Genomic DNA, 23,591 nt, shown 5'->3' with positions numbered 1-23,591 from the left:
ACACCACAGAATGGATGTATCTCAAAACATTATGTTGAGTGAAAGAAGCCTCGGGCAAAATAATTTATACCATATGTCTGTGTGATTCTGTTTTTATGAAGTTCTAAAATAGGCTAAACTAATCTATGGTGGAAAAAGTCAAAACAGTAGTTGTCTCTGGAGTATGTGGGTGGGAATTGACTAGGAAGAGATGTGAGGGAGCTTTTCTGGGATGATGGTAATGTTCTGTATCTTGATAGGGCTTTGCATTACATGAGGATATACATTTTAAAAAACTCATTGAATGGTACACTTAAGATCCGTGCATATCACTGTATGTAAAATTTACTTTTTAAAATCTTGTAAACAGATATTGAATTTTAGTTAATAATAATCATGCTGAAATGTTAGAACTGAGGTATACTGATATCTGCAACTTATTTTGAAATGCATCAAAAAAGCTGGATCGATGAATGGATTGAGAGATGAATGGGTGGAAAGATATGTGAGAAAGCAAAAATAGCAAAATGTTAATTGTAGAATCCAGAGGGTGAGTAATGGATGTTCAACTGTGCAGTTCTTTTTTTTATTTTTTATTGATACATAATATTTTACATATTTATGGGGCACATGTGATAGTTTGTTACATGCATAGAATATATAATAATCAAGTCAGGGAATTTGGAATGTTTATCACCTTGAGCATTTATCATTTCTATGTGTTGGAAACAATTCGAGTCCTCTCTTCTAGCTATTTTGAAATACATAATACATCGTTGTTAACTATAGTCACCCTACTCTGCTGTCAAACATTAGAGCTTATCCCTTCTATGTAACTATATGTTTTACCCATTAACTAACCTCTCTTCATCCCCCATTCCCACCCACACACCCTTGTCTATCATTCTACGTTCCACCTCCATGAGATCAACATTTTTGCTCTCATATATGAATGAGAACATGTGATATTTGTCTTTCTGTGCCTGACTTATTTCACTTAACATAGTGACTTCCAGCTCCATCCATATTGCTGCAAATGACATGATTTTATTCTTTTTAATGGCTGAATAGTATTTCATTATATATGTGTGTGTGTATATATAGATACATATACATATATACACACGTATATATATATATATATATATATACACATACCACTTTGAACTCTTTTTTTCTATGTGCTCAAGAGTGTTCATAATAAAATATTGGGGGAAGAATAAAGAATATATGAAATTATTTCTAATGGGACCCACTTTTTGCATATTGTTCTTGGTATAAGTAGATCTCTGGCAGAAAGTTCTTAGAGTAACATTGCTGCATCAATATTTTTTTTTTCATGCTCCTTGAAAGGCTTTTAGGGAGAGTATAGAGAAAGAGTAATCTTGCTCTGAAAGAGGAATTCTGCTGCTAAGTTTTCCAAAATGGTATCCCTTATTAAATTTGGAATGCTCAAACCTGTAGAAATGTACCCTAAGTAGCTAATATTTATAACCTCTTTCTTTTCAGATATACAAACAAATGCGGAACTGAAAAGCACTCAGGAGCAGTCTGTGCCCGCAGGTAACATCAGGTCTTTCCTCTCTGGAAATATACCTTTACTAAAAATACCAAAGAAAGAGGAATGTGCTTATTCTGGTTGCAGTAAAAATGCTATGGAAATGTGTGGTTTTTTTGTTAAATATGGTTGTCTCTTGCTGATGAAAAAATAACTCATCCATTTAGATCATGTAAGTTCTTTAGCATCTTAGGGCCAAACATATGCTACCTAATGTTGATCACTGTTTGTTTGTTTGTTTGTCTTTAATTTTTCAGCTCATTGTTCTGAAGACAGTTTTTGTTGAATAATATAGTAGCCTGTATTTGAACGACTTGCGATTTTTGCTGTAGAACAGTGGTCTGCAAACTTTTTTGTAAAGGGCCAGATAGTAAATATTTAGACTTTGCAGGCCACATATGGTCTCTGTCACATACTATTTTTTGTATTTCTTACAACCCTTAAAAAATGTAAAAACCATTCCTACCTCCTGGGCCCACACAGAAGCAGGCTATGGTCAGACTTGTACCTCAGGCCATAGTTACTGATCCCAGCTCTAGAATAAATTATAAACATTTACAATAATTTATTACCTGAAAATAACTTCTGTGTCCTCCATTGATTAACTCACTGTGTGAATCAAAGCTTACATTACAAAATTTAATTTATCACTGAAATACCTTTTTGTGTTACTGTAAGTTGTAATCACACCTTTCTTTTTTTTTGAGACGGAATTTCGCTCTTGTTGCCCAGGCTGAAGTGCAATGGTGTGATCTCGGCTCACCGCAACCTTAGCCTCCCGGGTTCAAGCGATTCTCCTGCCTCAGCCTCCTGAGTAGCTGAGATTACAGGCATGCGCCACCATGCCTGGTGTATTTTTAGTAGAGACAGGGTTTCACCATGTTGATCAGGCTGGTCTCGAACTCCCAAACTCAGGTGATCCGCCCGCCTCAGCCTCCCAAAGTGCTGGGATTATAGGCATGAGCCACCGCTCCCGGCCAATCACATCTTTTAACTGAACCTAAACCTCATATTAATTGTTTAGGTGTCCACTGTATTTTTGTCATTTCAGGCTTGAGAAAAGTGAACCATTGTTTAGAATGGTATCTTAGAGTTCACAGAATATACATTATAATATGCAGAAATTAGAAACTTTGGATATTCATAAATCAAACACTGAATCCATGGTGACCACATTTTCAGGGGCTCTTAGTGATGGGTTTTGTGAAACGTGTGTCTTTCACTCCTGCATGCGTTTGGTCATGGCTCAGCTGAAAGGAGTGCCACTGCAGAGCTTCTAGTTACCTCCCTACTTCAGCCCAGCCTCAGTGCCACAGGATTCAGTGTCTTTGACTATTTTTTGTATTAATGGGAACTTAGCGAATATTTTATTGAAGATTGGGAAGGAGTTAAATAAAAAGAGGGTAACTTTTCAGTTCATTTCTTCTGCTATCATCTTTTTGTTAAGCTACTATGCTTATATGTGAAAATAATTCCAGTTGCATTGTTCCTTTTTCTTACTTCTAGTATTATCAGTATTTATTATACATTTCTCTTAAACTTATTTTGTAACAAGTTTGCTGTTTGTTTAAGCATGTTTTTATTATGTCTGCTCCCTTTCACTTATGAACTTTAATAACACTTTGTATTTCCTTTATTTAATCCCTCGTCTGAGCCTACTGTGTGTTAGAGTTGTGGGCTTCTCTTATCTATATCTCAAAGTATGAGCTCCTTGAAGACATAATGACTTATTCATATCTGTAGCCTTGTCAACATTCAGTAAATGTTCAAACAAATAAAGAAACTTGGGGTCCAATATGTTTTCCACAGAATCACATTTATAATGTGAACAGAAGGGAAAAACAGAATTTGGCATACAGAAAGCTTACAGATCTTCCTCCTAGGAAAGCATCTTTCCCAAATTAGGTTATGCCAGTGTTTGCATGCTTAGTATTTCTGGTCACTACTTTGTCATAAATAGCAATGGCATCCTACTGAATATCGTGAGATATACCAATGGAGAGATAGTTTTTCTCTAGAAGGAACATGAGTGCCCTTTAACTCAGAAGAAAGAAATATTCAAGAAAGTTGTGTGTATTCAGAGGGTACATGAACCCTGGGCATATTTCTTTTCTCTTTTTTTTTTTGTTTGAGACGAAGTCTCACTCTGTCACCCAGGCTGGAGTGCAGTGGTGCTATCTTGGCTCACTGCAACCTCCACCTCCTGAGTTCAAGTGATTCTCCTGCCTCAGCCTCCTGAGTAGCTGGGATTACAGGCACGCACCGCCATGCCCAACTAATTTTTGTATTTTTAGTAGAGATGGGGTTTCACCATGTTGGCCAGGCTGGTCTCGAACTCCTGACCTCAGGTGATCTGCCCACCTCGGCCTCCCAAAGTGCTGGGATTACAGGTGTGAGCCACTGCGAACCCTGGGCATATTTCTAAACCTCAAGAGTTTTCACGTATGTATCCCTTTTGGGTATGTGTGAAGGGGTACTATCTGTCACTAAAGGATTGTGTGAAGCTGAAAGTTAAATGGGGGTCTACTTAATACATATTTATAAAAATCCTTTAATGTTGAACCACATACTTAAAACTCCTTTTATCTTTTAGAAAGTCCAGTGGTTTTGAATGACTACAGTTTAACCAAATCTCATGAAATGGAAAATGTGGACAGTGGAGAAGGCCCAGCCAATGAAGATGAAGACATAGGAGGTGAGCCATAGTGTGCAGACTAAACACTGATGGCTGTAGATATTGCTTAGGCTTAGTGTGGAGAGGAAATCAGTTCTCCAAGGAAAACTTGCATTTGTAGGTTTAGTTAGGAGTGATTCTGTTTTGTTAATTTCACAAATATTTGCATTTCATAGTTGCAGGTTATCAGCAAATTTTGAGAATTTAAGGTGCTTATCCAGTGTTCCAATTATATTAACTTCACTTAAAACATAATGTTTTACTATTTGCCATTATAAAAGTAATACATGTTTATTGTAGAAAGTTTGTCTGGGGTGTTTTCTGACACCAACAAACCAATTTTCCAGTTTTCCAGACAATGACTTGATGTCCAACAATTCAATTCAATTTAATTTTTTTTTTTTTTTGGAGACGGAGTTTCACTCTGTTGCCCAGGCCAGAGTGCAGTGGTGCAATCTTGGTTTACTGCAACCTCCGCCTCCCATGTTTTAGTGATTCTCCTGCCTCAGCCTCCCAAATAGCCGAGATTACAGGCGCCCACCACCATGCCCGGCTAATTTTTGTGTTTTTTGTAATAAAGGCGGGGTTTTACCATGTTGGCCAGGCTGGCCAGGACCTCCTGACCTCAAATGATTGCCAAACTCAGCCTTCCAAAGTACTGGGATTACAGGCATGAACCACCATACTCAGCCCACTTCAATTCAATTCTGATTCTAATTCCTGATGTTTGCATAGACCGCACAGGTTACAGGCTCAGTCTCACAGTACTGCACAGTACTCTCCCCACGTTAGACAACAGTCTCAAGTACCAGGTCCCCGGGTAACCTGCACTTCTGTCTGACTTAGCTACAAAATCAGGGACTCCCCTCCACATGTTTAGTAGTTTGCTAGGATGACTCACAAGACTTGTTACATAGCTCATTTATTCATTCCTTTACTCTCAGCTACTCTTCCTCCTTCTTGCTGTTTATGCCCAAACTTTCCCACCTTTGGGAGGAACATTAGGTTTGGCCACTGCGCTGGTCTAGATCGTAAGCAGCAATACTAGTCTAGCAAGTACCTCTCCCTCAGTCAACTCCCATACATACAGGATAGGGTTACACAGGTACAGAACTAGTGGGCTATTTCTACCACTAGGCAATATATCTGCATTCAATGTTAACCCCAATTTTTCCAGACGGGGTAAAGGGACAGTCTGCCTCATCAGGCCCTTAGGAGTTCTGATATAAAGGTTTAAAGCTATGGTTACACTTTCTTGCTTTAGAAATCATCTCTGTTTCTGGCACTTGTAATTACAGTGCTGGTATTGCAACCACAGCATCTGGTAGGAAAGAGAAAGCTGATGTGACAATGTAGGGAAGGAAAAAAAGAATAGTCATCACACCAATGTCCTCCTCTTTGGCAAGAATTGTATAGTCATATCAGCATCCTCCCCCACCTCCTCTTCCCTAATCCACCAGAAAAACAGAGGAATCTACCTAGTGGGAACACTCCCTTAGCTCATTTGAGTGTGACCTCACACTTATGCAAATGCATAAACCAACCCTTCACGCCTATACCTTACCCTATTTTAGACAATCAGTGTTTCAATTGACTGGTCCAATTCTCTATCAAACTATTACTCTGAGGAGAATAGCTCTGCCCGTTGTTTGACATTATGGGCTGAAAGTAGAGTGCTCCTTAGTATGAAGAAATGTGGCTCAGCCGTTCAGATTGGTGCAATATCTTCTGTTCTGGTTCTTTCGTGGTACTGACCATTTGTGTATACCACCAGGTAAGCAAAGCCCTGTCCAGAGTCGGTGTTTATCCCTGTCAAAAACAATTTATAGGTTGGGTGCAGTGGCTCACACCTGTAATCCCAGCACTTTGAGAGGCTGAGGCAGGAGGATCTCTTGAGCCCAGGAATTCAGGCCCAGCCTGGGCAACATGATGAGGCCTCGTATCTATAAAAAAAAATTATAATAATACAAATAAACTAGCTAGGTGTGGTGGTGTGTGCCTGTAGTCCCAGCTACTCAGGAGGCTAAGGCTGGAGGATCACTTGAGCCTGGGAGGTTGAGGCTGCAGTGAGCTGTGATCCTGCTACTGCACTCCAGCCTGGGCAACAGAGTGAGATCCTGTCTCAAGAACAACAACAGGCTGGCCATGGTGACTCACATCTGTAATCCTAGCACTTTGGGAGGCTGAGGCAGGTGGATCATTTGAGGTTGGGAGTACAAGACCAGCCTGACCAACTGGTGAAACCCCATCTCTACTAAAAATACAAAAATTAGCCAGTTGTGGCGGTACTCACCTGTAATCCCAGCTACTGGGGAGGCTGAGGCAGGAGAATTGCTTGGACTCGGAAGGCAGAAGTTGCAGTGAGCCAAGATTGTACGACTGCACTCCAGCCTGGGTGACACAGTAAGACTCCATCTCAAAAAAAGAACAAAAACAAAAATGATTTGTAGCCCTTGGGACTACCAGCACTGGCTCTTCAATGCAATCCACTTGCCAACTATGTGTGGGGTCTTCCCCCTGGGGAATCTTCCCCATAGTCACCTACAGTAACTGTCTCTCTTATTGGCAGACATAATAGTTTGTTGCTATTTTGTGCCTGAGGGGGTCCAAGGGAAATGTGTCCAAATTCAGCCCATCTTCTGCAGTGGCTGTAGCATCCCCCATCCTGTCTACTCATTTCATGGACCCATGTGCTCACCTCAAACACGCACACTGTGATACCTACTAATTGGTTCTGATCAGCTTCCATATCTGGAAGGGGGGTCTTTTACTGAGCATTGACATGTCCTACTTTAATGCACCCCTCAAATTCCCATAGTGATTTCCACAGGGCTTTGTCCCATATGACAGTCCCTTTAATATGCCAAGTTTCCATTGCACTCTTGCCTTACCACATGGCCAGGCTGTTGGCCATTGCCCATGAATCAGAAACCGAAACATATGGGCATGTATCACTGTTCAGTTCTTCCATCACTTCTAGGAAAACAGCAGATTATTCAGCTCACCGAGCTGATTTGTTTTTACCTTCTTTAATTACAGTTGTGGTGTTCCAAACAGGATGTTGTCCATTTACCTTAAAACTACCATCCACAGCCAGGCATGGTGGCCTATGCCTGTAATCCTAACACTTTGGGAGGCCAAGGCAGGAGGATTGCTTGAGCTCAGGAGTTCAATACCAACCTGGGCAATATAGTGAGACCTCATCCCTACAAAACATTTAAAAATTAGCTAGGCATGGTGGCATATGCCTGTGGTCCCAGCTACTTGGGGGACTGAGGTGGTAGGATCGTTTGAGCCTGGGAGGTTGAGGCTGTGGTGAACCCTGATCGTGTCACTGCTCTCTAGGCTGGATGATAGAATGAGACCCTGTCTCAAAAAACAAACAAAAAAACTACCATCCACAAATCAAGCATCTCTTTGTTGGTCAAAGACTACTTTATAGGGCACTGTCTAAGTGATGATAGAATCCAGCAGCTCGTCACATAGTTCCAAAGTCAATTGTAGGGGAAAAGAGTATCCCTGCTCCTGAGTATATCATCCTTTCATTCCCAAGGTACCATGATTCTCTATAAACTATTTCTATGTTATTATAGAACTCTTCTGGGCACTACTCTCCCCATTAGAGCACTTCTCTGACGTCACCCAAGACTTCATTAATATTTTAGGTTTTAAAATTTTTTTTTGTCCTTCAATCATAAGAGCAATTTCAATTAATATTCAATAGCAGGCTAATAATTGCCCCTCAAATGGAAATTCTCTGGTCCAAAATCCAATTGTTGTCATTGCTGGAAAGCACTCACAGGTTTTTGCCATAAGCCATTACCCAATTCTCACACACCACACCTATATTTCACCTACCCTAAGTCATCCCAGGGCCAGATATCAGTCAACCAGAGACCATCTGTATGCTCTAGAGCCCACCAGAATTGTTAAAACTAGCCAATCCTAAACTGTTTACTCAGCCCTGCCTTGCCTTTTCCACAGAAACCCCAATTAAGGCTCTGACCTAAGCTTTTTCCTCATTTGTCTTTTCTGCCTCCTGACCAACACTGGTGCTTTCTCCTGTGATCTTGCATAGCACATAATAACCACCTCTCTGGGACCTGTGAATGTAATAAACTTCTTTCCAGGCCTTGTTCTTATTTTCTTTGTGTCCACACTGACTTTAGCATACCATATCTGACATGTACATTCTTAGACACCACTTAACCATGGCATTTACCGTGAACTGGTGTATTAGTCTCTTCTCATGCTGCTATGAAGAAATATCCAAGATTGGGCAATTTATAAAGAAAAGAGGTTTAATTGACTCACACTTCCACATGGATGGGGAGGCCTCAGAAAACTTACAATCATGGCAGAAGGCATCTTTTCACAGGGTGGCAGGAGAGAATGAGTGCCAGCAGGGAAATGCCATACACTTATGAAACCATCAGATCTTGGCCAGGCGTGGTTGCTCATGCCTGTAATCCCAGCTCTTTGGGAGGCCGAGGCGGGAGGATCACAAGGTCAGGAGATCGAGACCATCCTGGCTAACATGGTGAAAACCTGTCTCTACTAAAAATACAAAAATTAGCCAGGTGTGGTGGTGGGCGCCTGTAGTCCCAGCTACTTGGGAGGCTGAGGCAGGAGAATTGCGTGAACCTGGGAGGCAGAGCTTGCAGTGAGCCGAGATCACGCCACTGCACTCCAGCCTGGACAACAAAGCAAGACTCCATCTCAAAAAGAAAAAAAAAAAAACATCAGATCTTGTGAGAACTCACTCACTATCACGAGACCAACATGGGGGAAACCACCTCCATAATTCAATTACCCCATTATTCAATCCCACCGGGTCCTTCTCACAACACGTGGGGATAATGGGGGTTACAATTCAAGATGAGATTTGGGTAGGGACACAGCTAAACCATATCATTCTGCCCTGGCCCCCATCCAAATCGCATATCCTCATATTTCAAAACACAATCATGCCTCCCCAACAGTCCCCTAAAGTCTTAACTCATTCCAACATTAACCCAAAAGTCCAAGTCCAAAGTCTCATCTGAGACAAGGCAAGCCCCTTCTGCCTATGAGTCTGTAAAATCAAAAGCAAGTTAGTTACTTCCCAGATACAATGGGGGTACAGGCACTGGGTAAATATACCCATTCCAAATGGGAGATGTTGGCCAAAACAAAGGGACTACACGCCCCATGCAAGTCCGAAATCCAATAGGGCAGTCATTAAACCTTAAAGTTCCAAAATGATCTCCTTTGACTCCATGTCTCACATCCACATCACGCTGATGCAAGAGATGGGCTCCCATGGCTTTGGGCAGCTCCGCCCCTGTGGCTTTGCAGGGTACAACCCCCTTCCCAGCTGCTTTCATGGGCAGGCGTTGAGTGTCTGCAGCTTTTCCAGGTGCATGACACAAGCTGTCAATGGATCTACCCTTCTGGGGTCTGGAGGATGGTGGCCCTCTTCTAACAGCTCCACTAGATAGTGCTCCAGTGGGGACTCTGTGTGGGGGGTTTTACCCCACATATCCCTTCTGCACTGCCCTAGCAGCGGTTCTCCATGAGGGCTCCACCCCTGTAGCAAACTTCTGTCTGGACATTCAGATGTTTTCATACATCCTCTGAAATCTAAGCAGAGGTTCCCAAACCTCAATTCTTGACTTCTGTGCACCCATAGGCTCAACATCACATGGAAGCTGCCAAGGCTTGGGGCTTGTACTCGCTGAAGCAACAGCCTGAGCTGTACCTTTGCCCCTTTTAGCAACAGCTGGAGCAGCTGGGACACAGAGCACCATGTCCTGAGCCTGCACAGAACAAGGGGACCCTGGACCCAGCCCAGGAAACCATTTTTGCCTCCTAGACCTCTGGGCCTGTGATGGGAGGGGCTGCTGTGAAGGTCTCTGATATGCCCTGGAGACATTTTCCCCATTGTCTTTGTAATTAACATTAGGCATCTCATTACTTATGCAAATTTATGCAGCTGGTTTGAATTTCTCCTCAGAATGGGTTTTTCTTTTCTATCACATTGTCAGCTGCAAATTTTCCAAACTTTTATGCCCTGCTTCCTCTTGAACGCTTTGCTGCTTAGAAATTTCTTCCACCAGATACCTTAAATCATCTCTCTCAGGTTCAAAGTTCCATAGATCTCTAGGGCAGGGGCAAAATACTGCCAGTCTCTTTGCTGAAGCATAGCAAAAGTTACCTTTGCTCCAGTTCCCAGGCAGTTCCTTATCTCCATTTGAGACCACCTCAGCCTGGACTTCATTGTCCATATCGCTGTCAGCATTTTGGTCAAAACCATTCAACAAGTCTCTAGGAAGTTCCAAGCTTTCCCACATCTTCCTGTCTTCTGAACCCTCCAAGTCTCTAGGAAGTTCCAAACTTTCCTACATTTTTCTGTCTTCTTCTGAGCCCTCCAGACTGCTCCAACCTCTGTCTTTTACCCAGTTCCAAAGTTGATTCCACATTTTTGGGTATCTTTATAGCAGCACCCCACTCTCTGTGGTGCCAATATACTGAATTAGTCCAGTCTCACACTGCTATGAAGAAATACCTGGCCGGGCACGGTTGCTCATGCCTGTAATCCCAGCACTTTGGGAGGCCGAGGTGGGCAGATCATGAGGTCAGGAGATCAAGACCATCCTGGCTAACATGGTGAAACCCTGTCTCTACTAAAAATACAAAAAATTAGCCATGCGTGGTGGCAGGCACCTGTAGTCCCAGCTACTCGGGAGGCTGAGGCAGGAGAATGGTGTGAACCCGGGAGGCGGAGGTTGCAGTGAGTCAAGATCATGCCACTGCACTCCAGCCTGGGCGACAGAGCAAGACTCCATATCAAAAAAAAAAAAAAAAAAAAAAAAAGAAATACCCAAGACTGGGTAATTTATAACGAAGAAAAGAAGTTTAATTGACTCACAGTTCTGCATGGCTGGGGAGTCCTCAGGAAACTTACAATCATGGCAGAAAGTACCTGTTCACAGGGTGGCAGAAGAGAGAGTGAGTGCCAGAGGGGAAATATCAGATACTTATAAAACCATCAGATCTTGTGAGAGCTTACTCACTATCATGAGAACAGCATGGGGGAAACCACCCCCATGATTCATTTACCTCCCACTGGGTCCCTCCTATGACATGGGATTATGGGGCTTACAATTCAAGATGAGATTTGGGTGGGGACACAGCCAAACCATATCACCTGGGTAATGGGCATATTCAGTGTGTGAGTCCTGATTATCACAAAGCCAATTCCACATGGCTTGCATATGAAGCATATCAGATGCTTCAACTGGGGTGTTCCAGTTGGCATTGAAAGGAGAAGTCAGATAGTTCCCCTTCTCAGGGTAAATAGACCTTATAATAGCTCTTATCTAGTCCATCAGGTCAGCTGTTCCCTTAGGAATGACCTGCTGTGTGTCTGGATCATGTGTAGCCATCTGTGATTGTTCCATAGTGAGCTGTGGATCCTGTATAAACCCAAACATGCTCTTCCACTCTGAAGCATTTAAAAGCCAAGATACTGCCCCTAAATTATTTATTCTTACAATTCATTTTAGTCAAAATTCTTTAGGAAGCTGATGGTACTGATCTACAAAATAAAGTAACTTTTTCACACTATACCCCCTGGTTTCAGTAGTTTCTTGGTTTTGCCCTCCCCTACCTGGACTCTCTTTTTGGTGACCAGAGATCTTAGAGGTATTTTCTGTTTTTCCTACATATTTTTTCCATTAGAGGCAGCTTTGAGTCTAGCATCCAAAGTTCAGGTCCACCAGAATCTGAGCGTGGTTCAACATCAAGGTCCAACCCAACACTCTTTTTAACTTTCATTTTAGCTGTTACAGATAACAATAACCATTGGATTGTGTATTTCACTTTTTTCTTGTTAGTTTGCATTTCCTTAAGCATTCAGTGAACCAGCTCCGCAGGAGTTTGTTCATCTTTAAATTTCACTGGTAACTTTTACCTTTAGTAACTGATCACAGCCCCTTTGCTGCTCCGTAGGTGACTATATGGCCACTCAGGAATCAAAACTTCCTCATCCTCTACCCTTTTATTTTATCCTTCCAAACCACATGTTTCTGTGAGCCTGGGCTGATCTAGCAAATCCCACTCCAATTCTGGGGTGTTTTCCATCCCCAACCAAATCTCTAGGCAATTCAGTTGTTGGGTGTCCAACAATTCAATTCAATTCTGACACTAACTCTGAGAATTAGTACAGACCACACAGGTTAAGGGCTCAGTCCCACAGACTGCCCCTACTTCAGACACCAGTCTCAAGTACCAGGCCCTCAGGTGACCCACACTTCTTCCAACTTGGGCAAATTTGAGTGTTCCCACATCCTTCCTCAGGTTTAATAATTTTCTGGAATGACCCACAGAGCTCAAAAAGTTTCTTTACTTATCACTACCAGTTTATTATAAAAGATACAACTCAGGAACAGCCAAATGGAAGGGAGGCATAGAGCAAGGAAGGGGTGACATGGAGCTTCCATACTTTCTCTGGGCATGCCACACCCCCAGCTCCTGAAGCTCTCTGAATCTTGTTGTTCAAGGACGTTTATAGGACTCAATCTCCAGTTTCCTTTCCTCTCTCTTCTTCCCTGAGGTCACTGGGTGGGGCTGAAAAGTCCAACGCTCTAATTACCAGGTCCTTCTGGTGAACAGCTCCATCCTGAGGCTGTCTAGTGGCCCCAGCCTCAGCTACCTCATTAGCATAATCTAAGGTGCTATTGAAAGGGGCTCGTTATGAATACAAAAGACACTCCTGTCCCTGCTACTTAGAAGCTGAGGCAGGAGGCTCTAGTGAGAAAAACAAAACAAAACAAAACCAAACCAAACCAAACAAAACAAAACAAAAAAACACTCCTATCACTTACGAAATTCCAAGTGCTTTAGAAGTTCTGTGCCTGATCCTGGGAGCAGGAACAAAGACCAAATATGTTTTTGTATTATACCACAGTTTGGAAAGTTCATTGAAATAGAAAGAAAAAAGAAAACCCCACCTCTATCCTACCACCCAAAGATAGTCTCTAATAGCATTACAGAGTACTTACTTCCAGGCTTTTTTGTGAGTTTTGAGCATTATATTCACATTAATATTGCTCACATTTTATGGTAATATTTATGTTGATAAATCTAATCACTTTTGCTTTATGAATGTTACTCTGTTACTCACATTTCATCTTAAATGTCATTTCTTCAGAAAAGCTTTTCCTGACAATTCAGTCACTATTTTAACACAGCCCTATTTTAATTCATCGCATGACACTGAACACAGATAACTTTGGAGTTTTGTTTCGTGTCTACTCTCCTTCCAGCCTTCTTGGGCTATGTTTTTCCTTGCTAGATATTTACAGTACCTAGAACAGTACCTGGCCCTACTGTGGTAGGTGTGCAATAAATATTTGTTGAGTAAGTGGCTAAATGAAAGCCCTAGGTCAGTTATATGTGTGTATATATGAGTTTCTTAAAGGAAGAAAAGAAAATAGGCTGGGTGCAGTGGCTTGGCTCATGCCTGTAATCCCATTACTTTGGGAAGCCAAGGTGGGTGGATTACTGGAGGTCAGGAGTTCGAGACCAGCCTGGGCAACATGGTAAAACCCCATCTCTACAAAAAAAATTTTTTTTTTAATTAGCTTTGTGTGTGCCTGTGGTTCCAGCTACTTGGGAGGCTGAGGTGGGAGGATTACTTGAGCCCAGGAGGCAGAGGTTGCAATGAGCCAAGATCGCGCCACTGCACTCCAGCCTGGACAATAGAGTGAGACTCCTTCTCAAGAAAAGAAAATCATTTCTCAGAGTCTTTTTCTTTTGTCTTAAATTTCTTAAGAGACCAAGAAATTGAGTTATTTGTCTAAAACTTCTGAGATTCAAATCACAGCTTCAACTAACATTCCAGCTGTACCGAGCTATACATTAATTTGTACCAGTCTTTAACCACAGAGACAGAAAAATGCTGCCTGGCACAGGATGTGGTCATTTGTGCTGAGGAAAGGCATATGATGTTGTATCAGCTTCATGCAACTTCTTGAAGGTGACATCCATGGAGTCTCACTCAGAATGAGGCAAATGATAGCTGTGCCTGTGGCTTGTTTTTTTTCTGAGTTACAGTTTCTGAGTTCTAGTAGGTAATACCATTAAGTTTGTAGTTGAAATAGTGATCCCTATGCCACTGTTGGTTTGGGAATTTATAATTTATGTTATAAATTTACTTTGGGTTCAGGGGTAGCCTATGAGTTTTATATTTTCAGATAGTTTGGGGTAAAAAAAAAACAGATTAAATACTCAAACATAAACAAGAAACCAATAATTTCCATTCAACAATAGGAATTTAAAACAAATATTGTAAAAACCTATTGTATTGTTAGGAACCCATACAATAGTATCACCTTACCTCCAACTACATGTCAATGGGTTAATAGGATGTTTGTGTAGAGAAATTATTTTTCTCAGTTGCTAGGGGTCTAGGAGTGTCATGCAGTTCTTGATAGAGAATAGAAGATATGATCAATCACTCTAAATAATTTGGGAAAGAAAAAAGAAACAGTTATTTACTTTAAGCTTCATTTAGAAAGAAATGAATACGCTAATTTTGTTGTTGTTTTGTTTTTGTTGTTGCTCTGTTGCCCAGGCTGGAGTGCAGTGGTGCGAGCTCAGCTCACTGCAAACTCTGCCTCCTAATTTCAAGTGATTCTCGTGCCTCAGCCTCCTGAGTAGCTGGGACTACAGGCATGTGCCATCATGCCTGGCTAATTTCTATATTTTTAGGAGAGACGGGGTTTTACCATCTCTACTAGATGGCCAGACTGGTCTCAAACTCCCGACCTCAAGTGATCTGCCCGCCTCAGCCTCCCAAAGTGCTAGGATTACACCACTCCTGGCCTGAGTAGGCTAATTTTAATGTTGAAAGATCATTCCACTATTTTGTGATTAATCTGCAAACGGATTATACTAGTCCCCCTTCTCTGCGGTTTCACTTTCTGCAGTTTCAGTTCCATGGTCATGATCCCAAAATAGGTGAGTTCAGTACAATAAAATATTTTGAGAGAGAGTCAACAATTACATACCTTTTATTATAGTATAGTGTTATAATTGTTCTATTTTGTTATTATTACTAATTTCTTACTGTGCCAGATTTATAAATTAAAACTTTATCATAGGTATGTATGTATAGGAAAAAACATAGTATTCAGTCATATACCACATAACGTTTTGGTCAATGATGGACTGCAAAAACAGTGGTGGTCTCATAAGTTAAGACCTATTTTTACTGTATCTTTTCTATGTTTAGATATACAAATACTTACCATGTGTTACAGTTGCCTACAGTATTCAGTACAGTAACATGCTGTACACATAACATGCTGTACAGTCTAAGAGCAATAGGGTGTACCATATACCCGAGGTTTGTAGTAGGCCATATTGTCTAGGTTTGTATAAATACAGTGTGCTCTACAATGTTTGCATAATGATGAAATCACCCAATGATCCATTTCTTAGAATGCATCCCATCGTTAAGGAGCATGTGACTGTATATAGGGTTTGGTACCATCTGCAGTTTCAGACATCCGCTGGGGTTCTTGGAAAGTATCCTCTGTGAATAAGCGGGGACTACTCTACTGTACTATTAACACTGGCACTTAATCTGGGTCATATATGTTTGGAAAAGGTGGTTACCAGGACCCCGCTTTTATAAAATATATAATATGATCAGTATGTATAAATTATACATGCTAAATTATAAAAGTAATAGAATATAAAAACAGCATTGCCCGATAGAAGTTATACCTATTGCATAACAAGGTACCACTGCCATATGCAGCACAGGAAAACATTAAGACTAGAGTTAGGCCCGGTACTGTGACACAAGCCTGTAGTCCCAGCTACTCAGGAGGCTGAGGCAAGAGGATCACTTGAGCCCAGGCGTTTGAGGCTGTTGTACATCATGGTTACACCTATAAATAGCCAGTGCACTCCAGCCTGGGCAATATAGCAAGACTCCATCTATAAAAAAAGAAAAGACTAGAATTCGAATTATACTTCTAAAGGTAATTAAGGGAATTTAGCTATAATGTAATAATTATTTAAAAATGTTAGAGAATTCTATTCTGTTTAAATTTAATGGAAGCATTTATTTTTTAATGTCATTTGAAAGATTTTAGGAACCAAAGACTTGTCTGGAGTGTTTAAAATTCAGAATAATTGCAATCATGTCTAATTTATATGTTAAAAAATGAAATATCATGTGCATCTTTATAAGTTTCCAGCTCTTAGAAAATTGTTTTATAGAAAATTTCACACCCTGATGGAAACACTCACTTTATTTTTTCTCTTGCGGAAAGACAGACTAATTTCTAGGGGAAAAGTCTTTACCCAACTAGAATAAGTTTGGAAAACAAAACAAAAATATTTGGAAAAAAACTTTTAAAAACTATTAATATTGGCCGGGCATGGTGGCTCACGCCTGTAATCCCAGCACTTTGGGAGGCCCAGGCAGGCAGATCACCTGAGGTTAGGGGTTCAAGGCCAGCCTGGCCAACATGGTGAAACCCGTCTCTACTAAAAATACAAAAATTAGCTGGGCATGGTGGCACATGCCTGTAATCCCAGCTACTCAGGAGGCTGAGGCAGGAGAATCTTCTGAGCCTGGGAGGCGGAGGTTCCAGCAATGAGCTGAGATTGCACCAAGTGCACTCAAGCCTGGGTGATGGAGCGAGACTCTGTCTCAAAAAAACAAAAACAAAACAAACAAAAGTATTAACTTTGAACATAAATACACTTGCTTATGATCCCACAGACATTGTGGTAATTTTTTACAGTGTATTCCCAGGAGCCTAGTGCAGGTATTGGCAAACTTTTTCTGTAAAGGACCAAATAGTAAATATCTTAGGCTTTGTGGGCTATACAATCTCTGTTGCATCTTCTCAACTCTGCCATTGCAAGGTAAGACAACTGCAGAAGATACATAAATGAATGTGAGTGGCTTTGTACCAATAAAACTTTATTTACAAAAATAGGCAGTGGGTTGGATTTGACCTGCAGGCCATAATTTCCTTACTCCTAACCTAGTGTATACATTTATTGTATGATGAGTTAAGAAAAGATTTGGCTCTTGAAAGGAACAGTGTTTGTGTAACCATTTCAAAGGGGCATCAGTGAGGATTCTAACTATTATTTTAAAAATTAGAAAAATATATATCACTAACAGCTTTTTATCACATGCATATATAGTTGATATAGCTCTATTTACATAAATTAATTGGACATAAATAAAACCATATGTAGACTAAATGTTGTGTTACCATTTAGTTGGTTTTCTCCTTTATTCCTGAAAATTTAAGTCTAACAATCACTGGCAAATATTTACATCAACTCAAGTTTATTTCCTCCAGGAGGCCTTTTTGTACTATCCCACCTCCCACAGTGTGGTCTCAGAGCTGAATTTTTAAGGGTATGTTCAGTTAGTACTTATTTAAACATCTAATTATATTCTATTTGAAATCGTTTGTGCATGACAAGCTTTCACCCCATTATATCATAAACTTTTTGAAAAAAGGAGCCCTAACCTATATTTACATCTTTCTAAGAATACTTACTTATGAAGTGGTATAATCCAACCAGATTGGAAAGCAGAAGAAATGAAGAAACTCAGAGTTCTTTTTCTAGCCTGCTCATTCACTCTTATGAACAATTATTATTTCTCTTCCTCTTAGTGACCAACTGTAACTATCTTCAGACTAATCTTGAGCCATAGGAAATAACCCAGAGATCCCCAAGTCTTTATTTTTGTTTAGCATCCAATGAGTGCTGGGAATATCACAGCCACTTTACTGAATACAAAAGATTTGGGACCTTCTACTTGGATCTAAAATGTCAGCAAGATACTGTGATGTCAAAAGCAAGAGTTAAAACAATTTTACAACATATCATGGGAAAGAATATTCTTGTTGCTTATGTCTTGGCCTGTGATCACAGAGCAACTAACAATAAAATAAAAACCTCTGAGTATCAAGGCTAGAGGGAAGATGTGTTTCATGCTAGTGTACTGAGGGATATTAACTAGGTAGAGATAAGACTCAAGATGGTGGAATGTCATCCCAGCAAGAATTGTCATGCACAAACAATTTCAGAGAGAATGTAATTAGGTGCTTAAATTAGTGGAAAAGACATGGCCTTAAGGCCTGAACGACTGAAATAGAACTCTTGCGACTTTTTGTTTCAGTCCTTCTTCCTCTGAAATTGGATTCCCGTCTTTGCCATTTCCCACTTAGAAAATGGAAGGAAAGATTCTGTCATGAGCATGTATGTTATGAGGGTATGATGCATTTGCCGATGGTATTTTTTCCTCTTTGAATAGTTGAGGAATAAAAGTTGGGCTACTGACCCCCTGTATTTAACACTCTACCGGCCCCCCATTTTTCAGCAGCCCCCATCATCCACTATCTCTATTTACACAAGCCATTTGTTCTGGAGCTGCCGTAGGGGTAAAAAGTACACACTATACCTTGATACCCATCAACACTAGCTGTTTACCCTGCGTGAGTTGCACATTTACCCTCTGTCTTAGTTTTCCAGGGCTTCCATAATAAATTACCACAAACTGGGTAACAAGACACCAGTTTGTCATAAAACAACAGAAATTTTTTATCTCACTGTTCTGGAGGGTAGAAGTTCAAAATTAAGGTGTGAGCAGGACCATGGAAAGGGCCTAGGGAAGAATTCTTTTTTGCCTCTTTCTGGCTTCTGGTGACTTCCAGCAATGCCTGGTGTTCCTTGGTCGTGGCAGCATAATTCTAATCTCTGCCTTCATTGTCATGTGGGCTTCATCTGTGTGGGCATCTCTTGTTTCTCTCCTCCTCTAGGGAGACTAGTCATTGGATTTAGGGCCTACCCTAATCCAGTGTGACCGCATCTTAACTAATTACATCTACTATGATGATATTTCCAAATGAAGTTACATTCTGAGGTTCCAGGAGGACATGAATTTAGGAGGGACACTATTCAACACAGTACACGCTTCATCTCCTGGCTCTACAACTAAATATCAAATAGACCCGATACCCATCATGAAATAGATTTCTTTTTTAATTAATTGTACAGTGGTGATCAATCGGTGTATGTATTTAATTATTTCTGTTCTGTACAAGCTATGGGTCTTGCCTGATTCCATGAGAAAAGTTGAATTTGATCATTTTTGAAAGGCCTTACATTTTCTCTATTGTGACATCTTGTGCAGTGTAGATGCTTAGATCAAAGATAAGAACTTTAATTAGAAAGTTTGCTGAAAAAAATAATTCTTCTCCCCCTTAGGAGACATAGCTCCCATCTTCAGTAGCTTCCCATGGCATAGTCTCAGTCCCTTTTGAGGTGTACAACTCTTTGGTGCTTATAAGAAGTACAAACTACTTTGATGCTTCTGAAAGGGGAAAAAAAAATAAGCCACATGTGTGGTTTATGGATGCTAATTACCGCCACATTTAGATGTGTGAAGAAGGGTGGCTGGAGCGAGCTGGGAGAGACCGCGCCAGCCTCGCTTAGGCACTCACTGAGGCTCCCGCGGTACTGCTCAGCACACGCAAATATATGCTTCAAAAGGAAGTGCCATTTTTTATCAAAATATTACATCTCTCAAGCCCAGATCAAGACCTGTCACTCATGGGATGCAGGGGTTATCTTACAAAATCAGCAGTGCTCTGCTGCAGAAAAGTTCACTCGCAGGGGATTTCTGTAAATGCTTACCATGGGCAGAGCCTTCCAGCTTGTACTGTGTCAAACGGGTAACTTCTGTTGATGATAAAACCAAGACATTTCTCCCTGAATCTCTTTTTTTTAAATCATGCTGTCACCCAGGCTGGAGTGCAGTGGCACGATCTCGGCTCACTGCAGCCCCAACCTCCCAGGCTCAAGTGATCCTCCCACCCCAGCCTCCAGAGTAGCTGTGACTGCAGTTGCATGCCACTATGCATGGCTAATTTTTTTTTTTCTGTAGATACGCGGTCTCGCTATGTTGCCCAGGCTAGTCTCAAACTTTTGGACTCAATCAATCCTCCTGCCTTGGCTTCCCAAAGAGCTGGGATTACAGGCGTGAGCCACTGTGCCTGGCCCTTGAAACTTTTTAACAGAAAACATCTCTGGATTTTTTTTTCTTTTCTTTTTTTTTCATAACTAAGCTGCGTAGCACAGCAAACTAAAAGGAATGTGTAGGAAGATATTTGACATCTGCAAAAGAGCCATAGACAGTTGCAATGGTTAACAGAAAAATGGGGCTGCCCACTGCCCTTAGTGGATCCTCTGTAGAGTTTTCTCCCTTCTTTTTGCATTCTTTTTATTTATTTATTTATTTTTGTGAGATAGAGTCTTGCTCTGTCGCCAGGCTGGGGTGCAGTGGTGCGAACTCAGCTCACTGCAAGCTCCACCTCCCTGGTTCACGCCATTCTCCCACCTCAGCCTCCAGAGTAGCTGGGACTACAGGCGCCCACCACCACGCCTGGCTAATTTTATTTTTGTATTTTTAGTAGACACGGGGTTTCACCGTGTTAGCCAGGATGGTCTTGATCGCCTGACCTCGTGATTCACCCACGTCGGCCTCCCAAAGTTCTGGGATTACAGGCGTGAGCCACCTCGCCCTGCCTCTTTTTGCATTCTTTGTCCGTTAAGCAGTAGTGTTGGTGCCTCCTTCCAGCTGGATTAAGAGAATGCATGAAACACCCTTATGTGCCTGCTAACTTTCATAGCAGCTTTTCTTGCCAAGTGAGTTCTGCTTCTCAAATAAACTTTGGCACCAGGCACGGTGACCCGAGCCATTGTGTACCTTGGTGGCATTTGATAGCTACAGGAAGGTACCCTGCTGAGGGATAAATGAGGAGTCCCAGTGGTGTGCCAGAATCAGCTCATAGCTGCTTGTTAAATTTTCAAGAATTTTGTATGCTGGCTGACTCCATGATGGTAGCTTGAAATTGGCCATAGTGGAGTATTTATACCACTGAAATCAGCAAATGCCACACATAAGCCCTTCCCCCATCCTGAGCTGGTTGTTAAGCAATTACCAGAACACCACTAGACTGAAGACTGAACAAAATCCTGTCCTGGCTCACGAGAACTATCAATTTTTTTGTAATTTGTCAGCCCAAAGGGATTTTGGGTTTTGGGTGTTCTGTTTTGTTTTTGTTTTTGTGTTTAGTTTGCATGAAAGAGAATAGTGTCGGAGACAAGAAGAGTACATGAGCTCTCTCCACAACATAGTAGATGGGATCCTGAAATTTTATCTTGTAAAATGTGGGGGTCACATTATTGCAAGTAAATGAAATATAGTAGGTGGTTTTGTGGGGTTTTTTAATACACTGTTACAAAAAGCACAAAGCAATGACAGTGAAGTTTAAACTGGACACAATTGTAAACCTTAAAAGACCCAAATGATCATGAAGCAGTTACTTCCTATCCATTCCCATAAGAACTTTAGCTTGCTCTTGTCTGAGAAATGGGGAAGGGTGGACAACTGGAGGCAATCAGCAATCCTGTTACATCCAAATTTGTACACATTGTATCGTGGCAGGGTGTTATTGTACTTGATTGTGTCCCAAAGACATGGCAAGAACAGTCTTTTATAGTTGTGTTCTTTTGTGCCGAAGTTCTGGGAATATAGTAAATGCTCAGTGTTTATCCATTCTTCTTTCTGCCTTTCCATCCAACCATCCATTCATCCATTTATCCCCTGCAGTGTTCACAAGTGCTCACTAAATAATTATTGGTTCATTAACTAAAGTGAAGAACAGCATGTGAGTACATTTTGGCATTGGGGTCTTTTATTTTAGTAGTGTTCTTCAAATGCTGGGAAAACTTTCCAAGGATTGTATGGGATAATTTTAAGAGAATCAATTTCCAGGTCCGCAACTTCAGTATATTCTCTTCCCTTCTTCCTAAAACTGATCTGCCTAGAAGACTGCTGCCATTGAGCTTGCTTGCTTTTTCTTTTTTCTTTCTTTCTTTCTTTCTTTCTTTCTTTCTTTCTTTCTTTCTTTCTTTCCTTTCTTTCTTTCTTTTTCTTTCTTTCTTTTCTTTCTTCTCTTTCTCTTTCTTTCTTTTTCTTTCTTTGTTTCTTTCCTTCCTTCCTTCCTTCTCTCTCTCTTTCTTTCTTTCTTTTTCCTTCCTTCCTTCCTTCCTTGCTTCCTTCCTGCTTGCTTGCTTCTTTCTTTCTTTCTTTCTTTCTTTCTTTCTTTCTTTCTTTCTTTCTTTCTTTTCTTTCCTTCCTTCCTGCTTTCTTTCTCTCTTTCTTTCTTTCTTTCTCTCTTTCTTTTTTTCCTTTCCTCCCTCTCTCCCTCTTTTTCTTTCTCTCCCTCTTTCTTTCTTTCTTTCTTTCTTTCTTTCTTTTCTTTTTTTCAGACAGGGTCTTGCTCTGTTGTCCAGGCTGGAGTGCAGTGGTGTAATCACAGTTCACTGTAGCCTTGACCTCTTGGGCTCAAGCAATACTTCCACCTCAACCTCCTGAGTAACTAGGTCTACAGGCACGCACCACCATGCCCTGCTAATTTTTTAACTTTTTGTAGAGGGGTCTCACTGTGTTGCCCAGGCTGGTCTTGAACTCCTAGACTCAAGTGATCTTCTCACCTTGGTCTCCCAAATTGCTGAGATTACAGGCATGAGCCACCATGCCCAGCCTTCCTTCTCCACTTTATAAAAGAAAACAACATTTCTCACCCACCTCTAAGGTATAAGTACTTCCAAGATGCCAAACAAAGAATCAATTAGATAATTTCTTTTATCAAATTTTCATAAATTATTTCCTCTCTATCCTTCTCATTAGGAGATACGTTCCCAATAAATTTTGCTTTCTGTATTTGGTAATTAGTGATCAAAATTATAATATACCTAAATTGTTTTACTCAATTGTATGTTAATAACTGTAATGCTAATTCAATCCAGAAGAAAACACATTTTGACACATAGCACTTCATGTTAACAAAAGTAACTATATTTTATTGGGTTTTTTTTTTTTTTGCTGCAGATACATATAATGGGATGAACGATAGATGACTCAAGCATGCAAGAGTACTACATTAGGATAAAATTCCATGGGGGTAGTGAAATGGAAATAGAAGTTCAAGGAGAAATTTCCTGACTTTCTTGAAAAGCTTATTTATGTATTTTTAAATTTATGATGGAGTAAATTAAATCACAGATATGTATATATTCCTAAGTAGATACATTTGAAAGGGTGTGGTAATGGTTTAAACTATCATTATTTACAATACACAAACTGTATTCTTTTGTTTAAAAATAGTTAAACTCATGAGGAAAAATTATAGATGTCAACTTAGTGTGTACTTAATGTCCACTATGTATAAGAGAGATATATAATTTTTCAAAATTCTTTTGAGGATGCTTGAGCAAAAAATT

The 23,591-nt window shown here is 40.7% G+C and overlaps 1 protein-coding gene across 1 annotated transcript in view; it reads left to right on the top strand.

The window, feature by feature from the left end:
- Nucleotides 1-23,591, top strand: part of IKZF3 (IKAROS family zinc finger 3) — a 106,865-nt gene that overhangs the window by 29,614 nt on the left and 53,660 nt on the right. Inside the window, exons 2-3 of the mRNA XM_032163496.2 lie at nt 1,489-1,542; nt 4,131-4,232. Coding sequence (XP_032019387.1) covers nt 1,489-1,542; nt 4,131-4,232 — 156 coding nt within the window. The remainder of the gene's footprint in view (nt 1-1,488; nt 1,543-4,130; nt 4,233-23,591) is intronic.

Source organism: Hylobates moloch, unplaced genomic scaffold, assembly GCF_009828535.3.
Source record: "Hylobates moloch isolate HMO894 unplaced genomic scaffold, HMol_V3 SCAFFOLD_10, whole genome shotgun sequence".
Taxonomy (NCBI): Eukaryota; Metazoa; Chordata; class Mammalia; order Primates; family Hylobatidae; genus Hylobates; species Hylobates moloch.
Note: the sequence above shows the minus strand (reverse complement) of the source record. Positions and strands in the feature narration are given on the sequence as shown.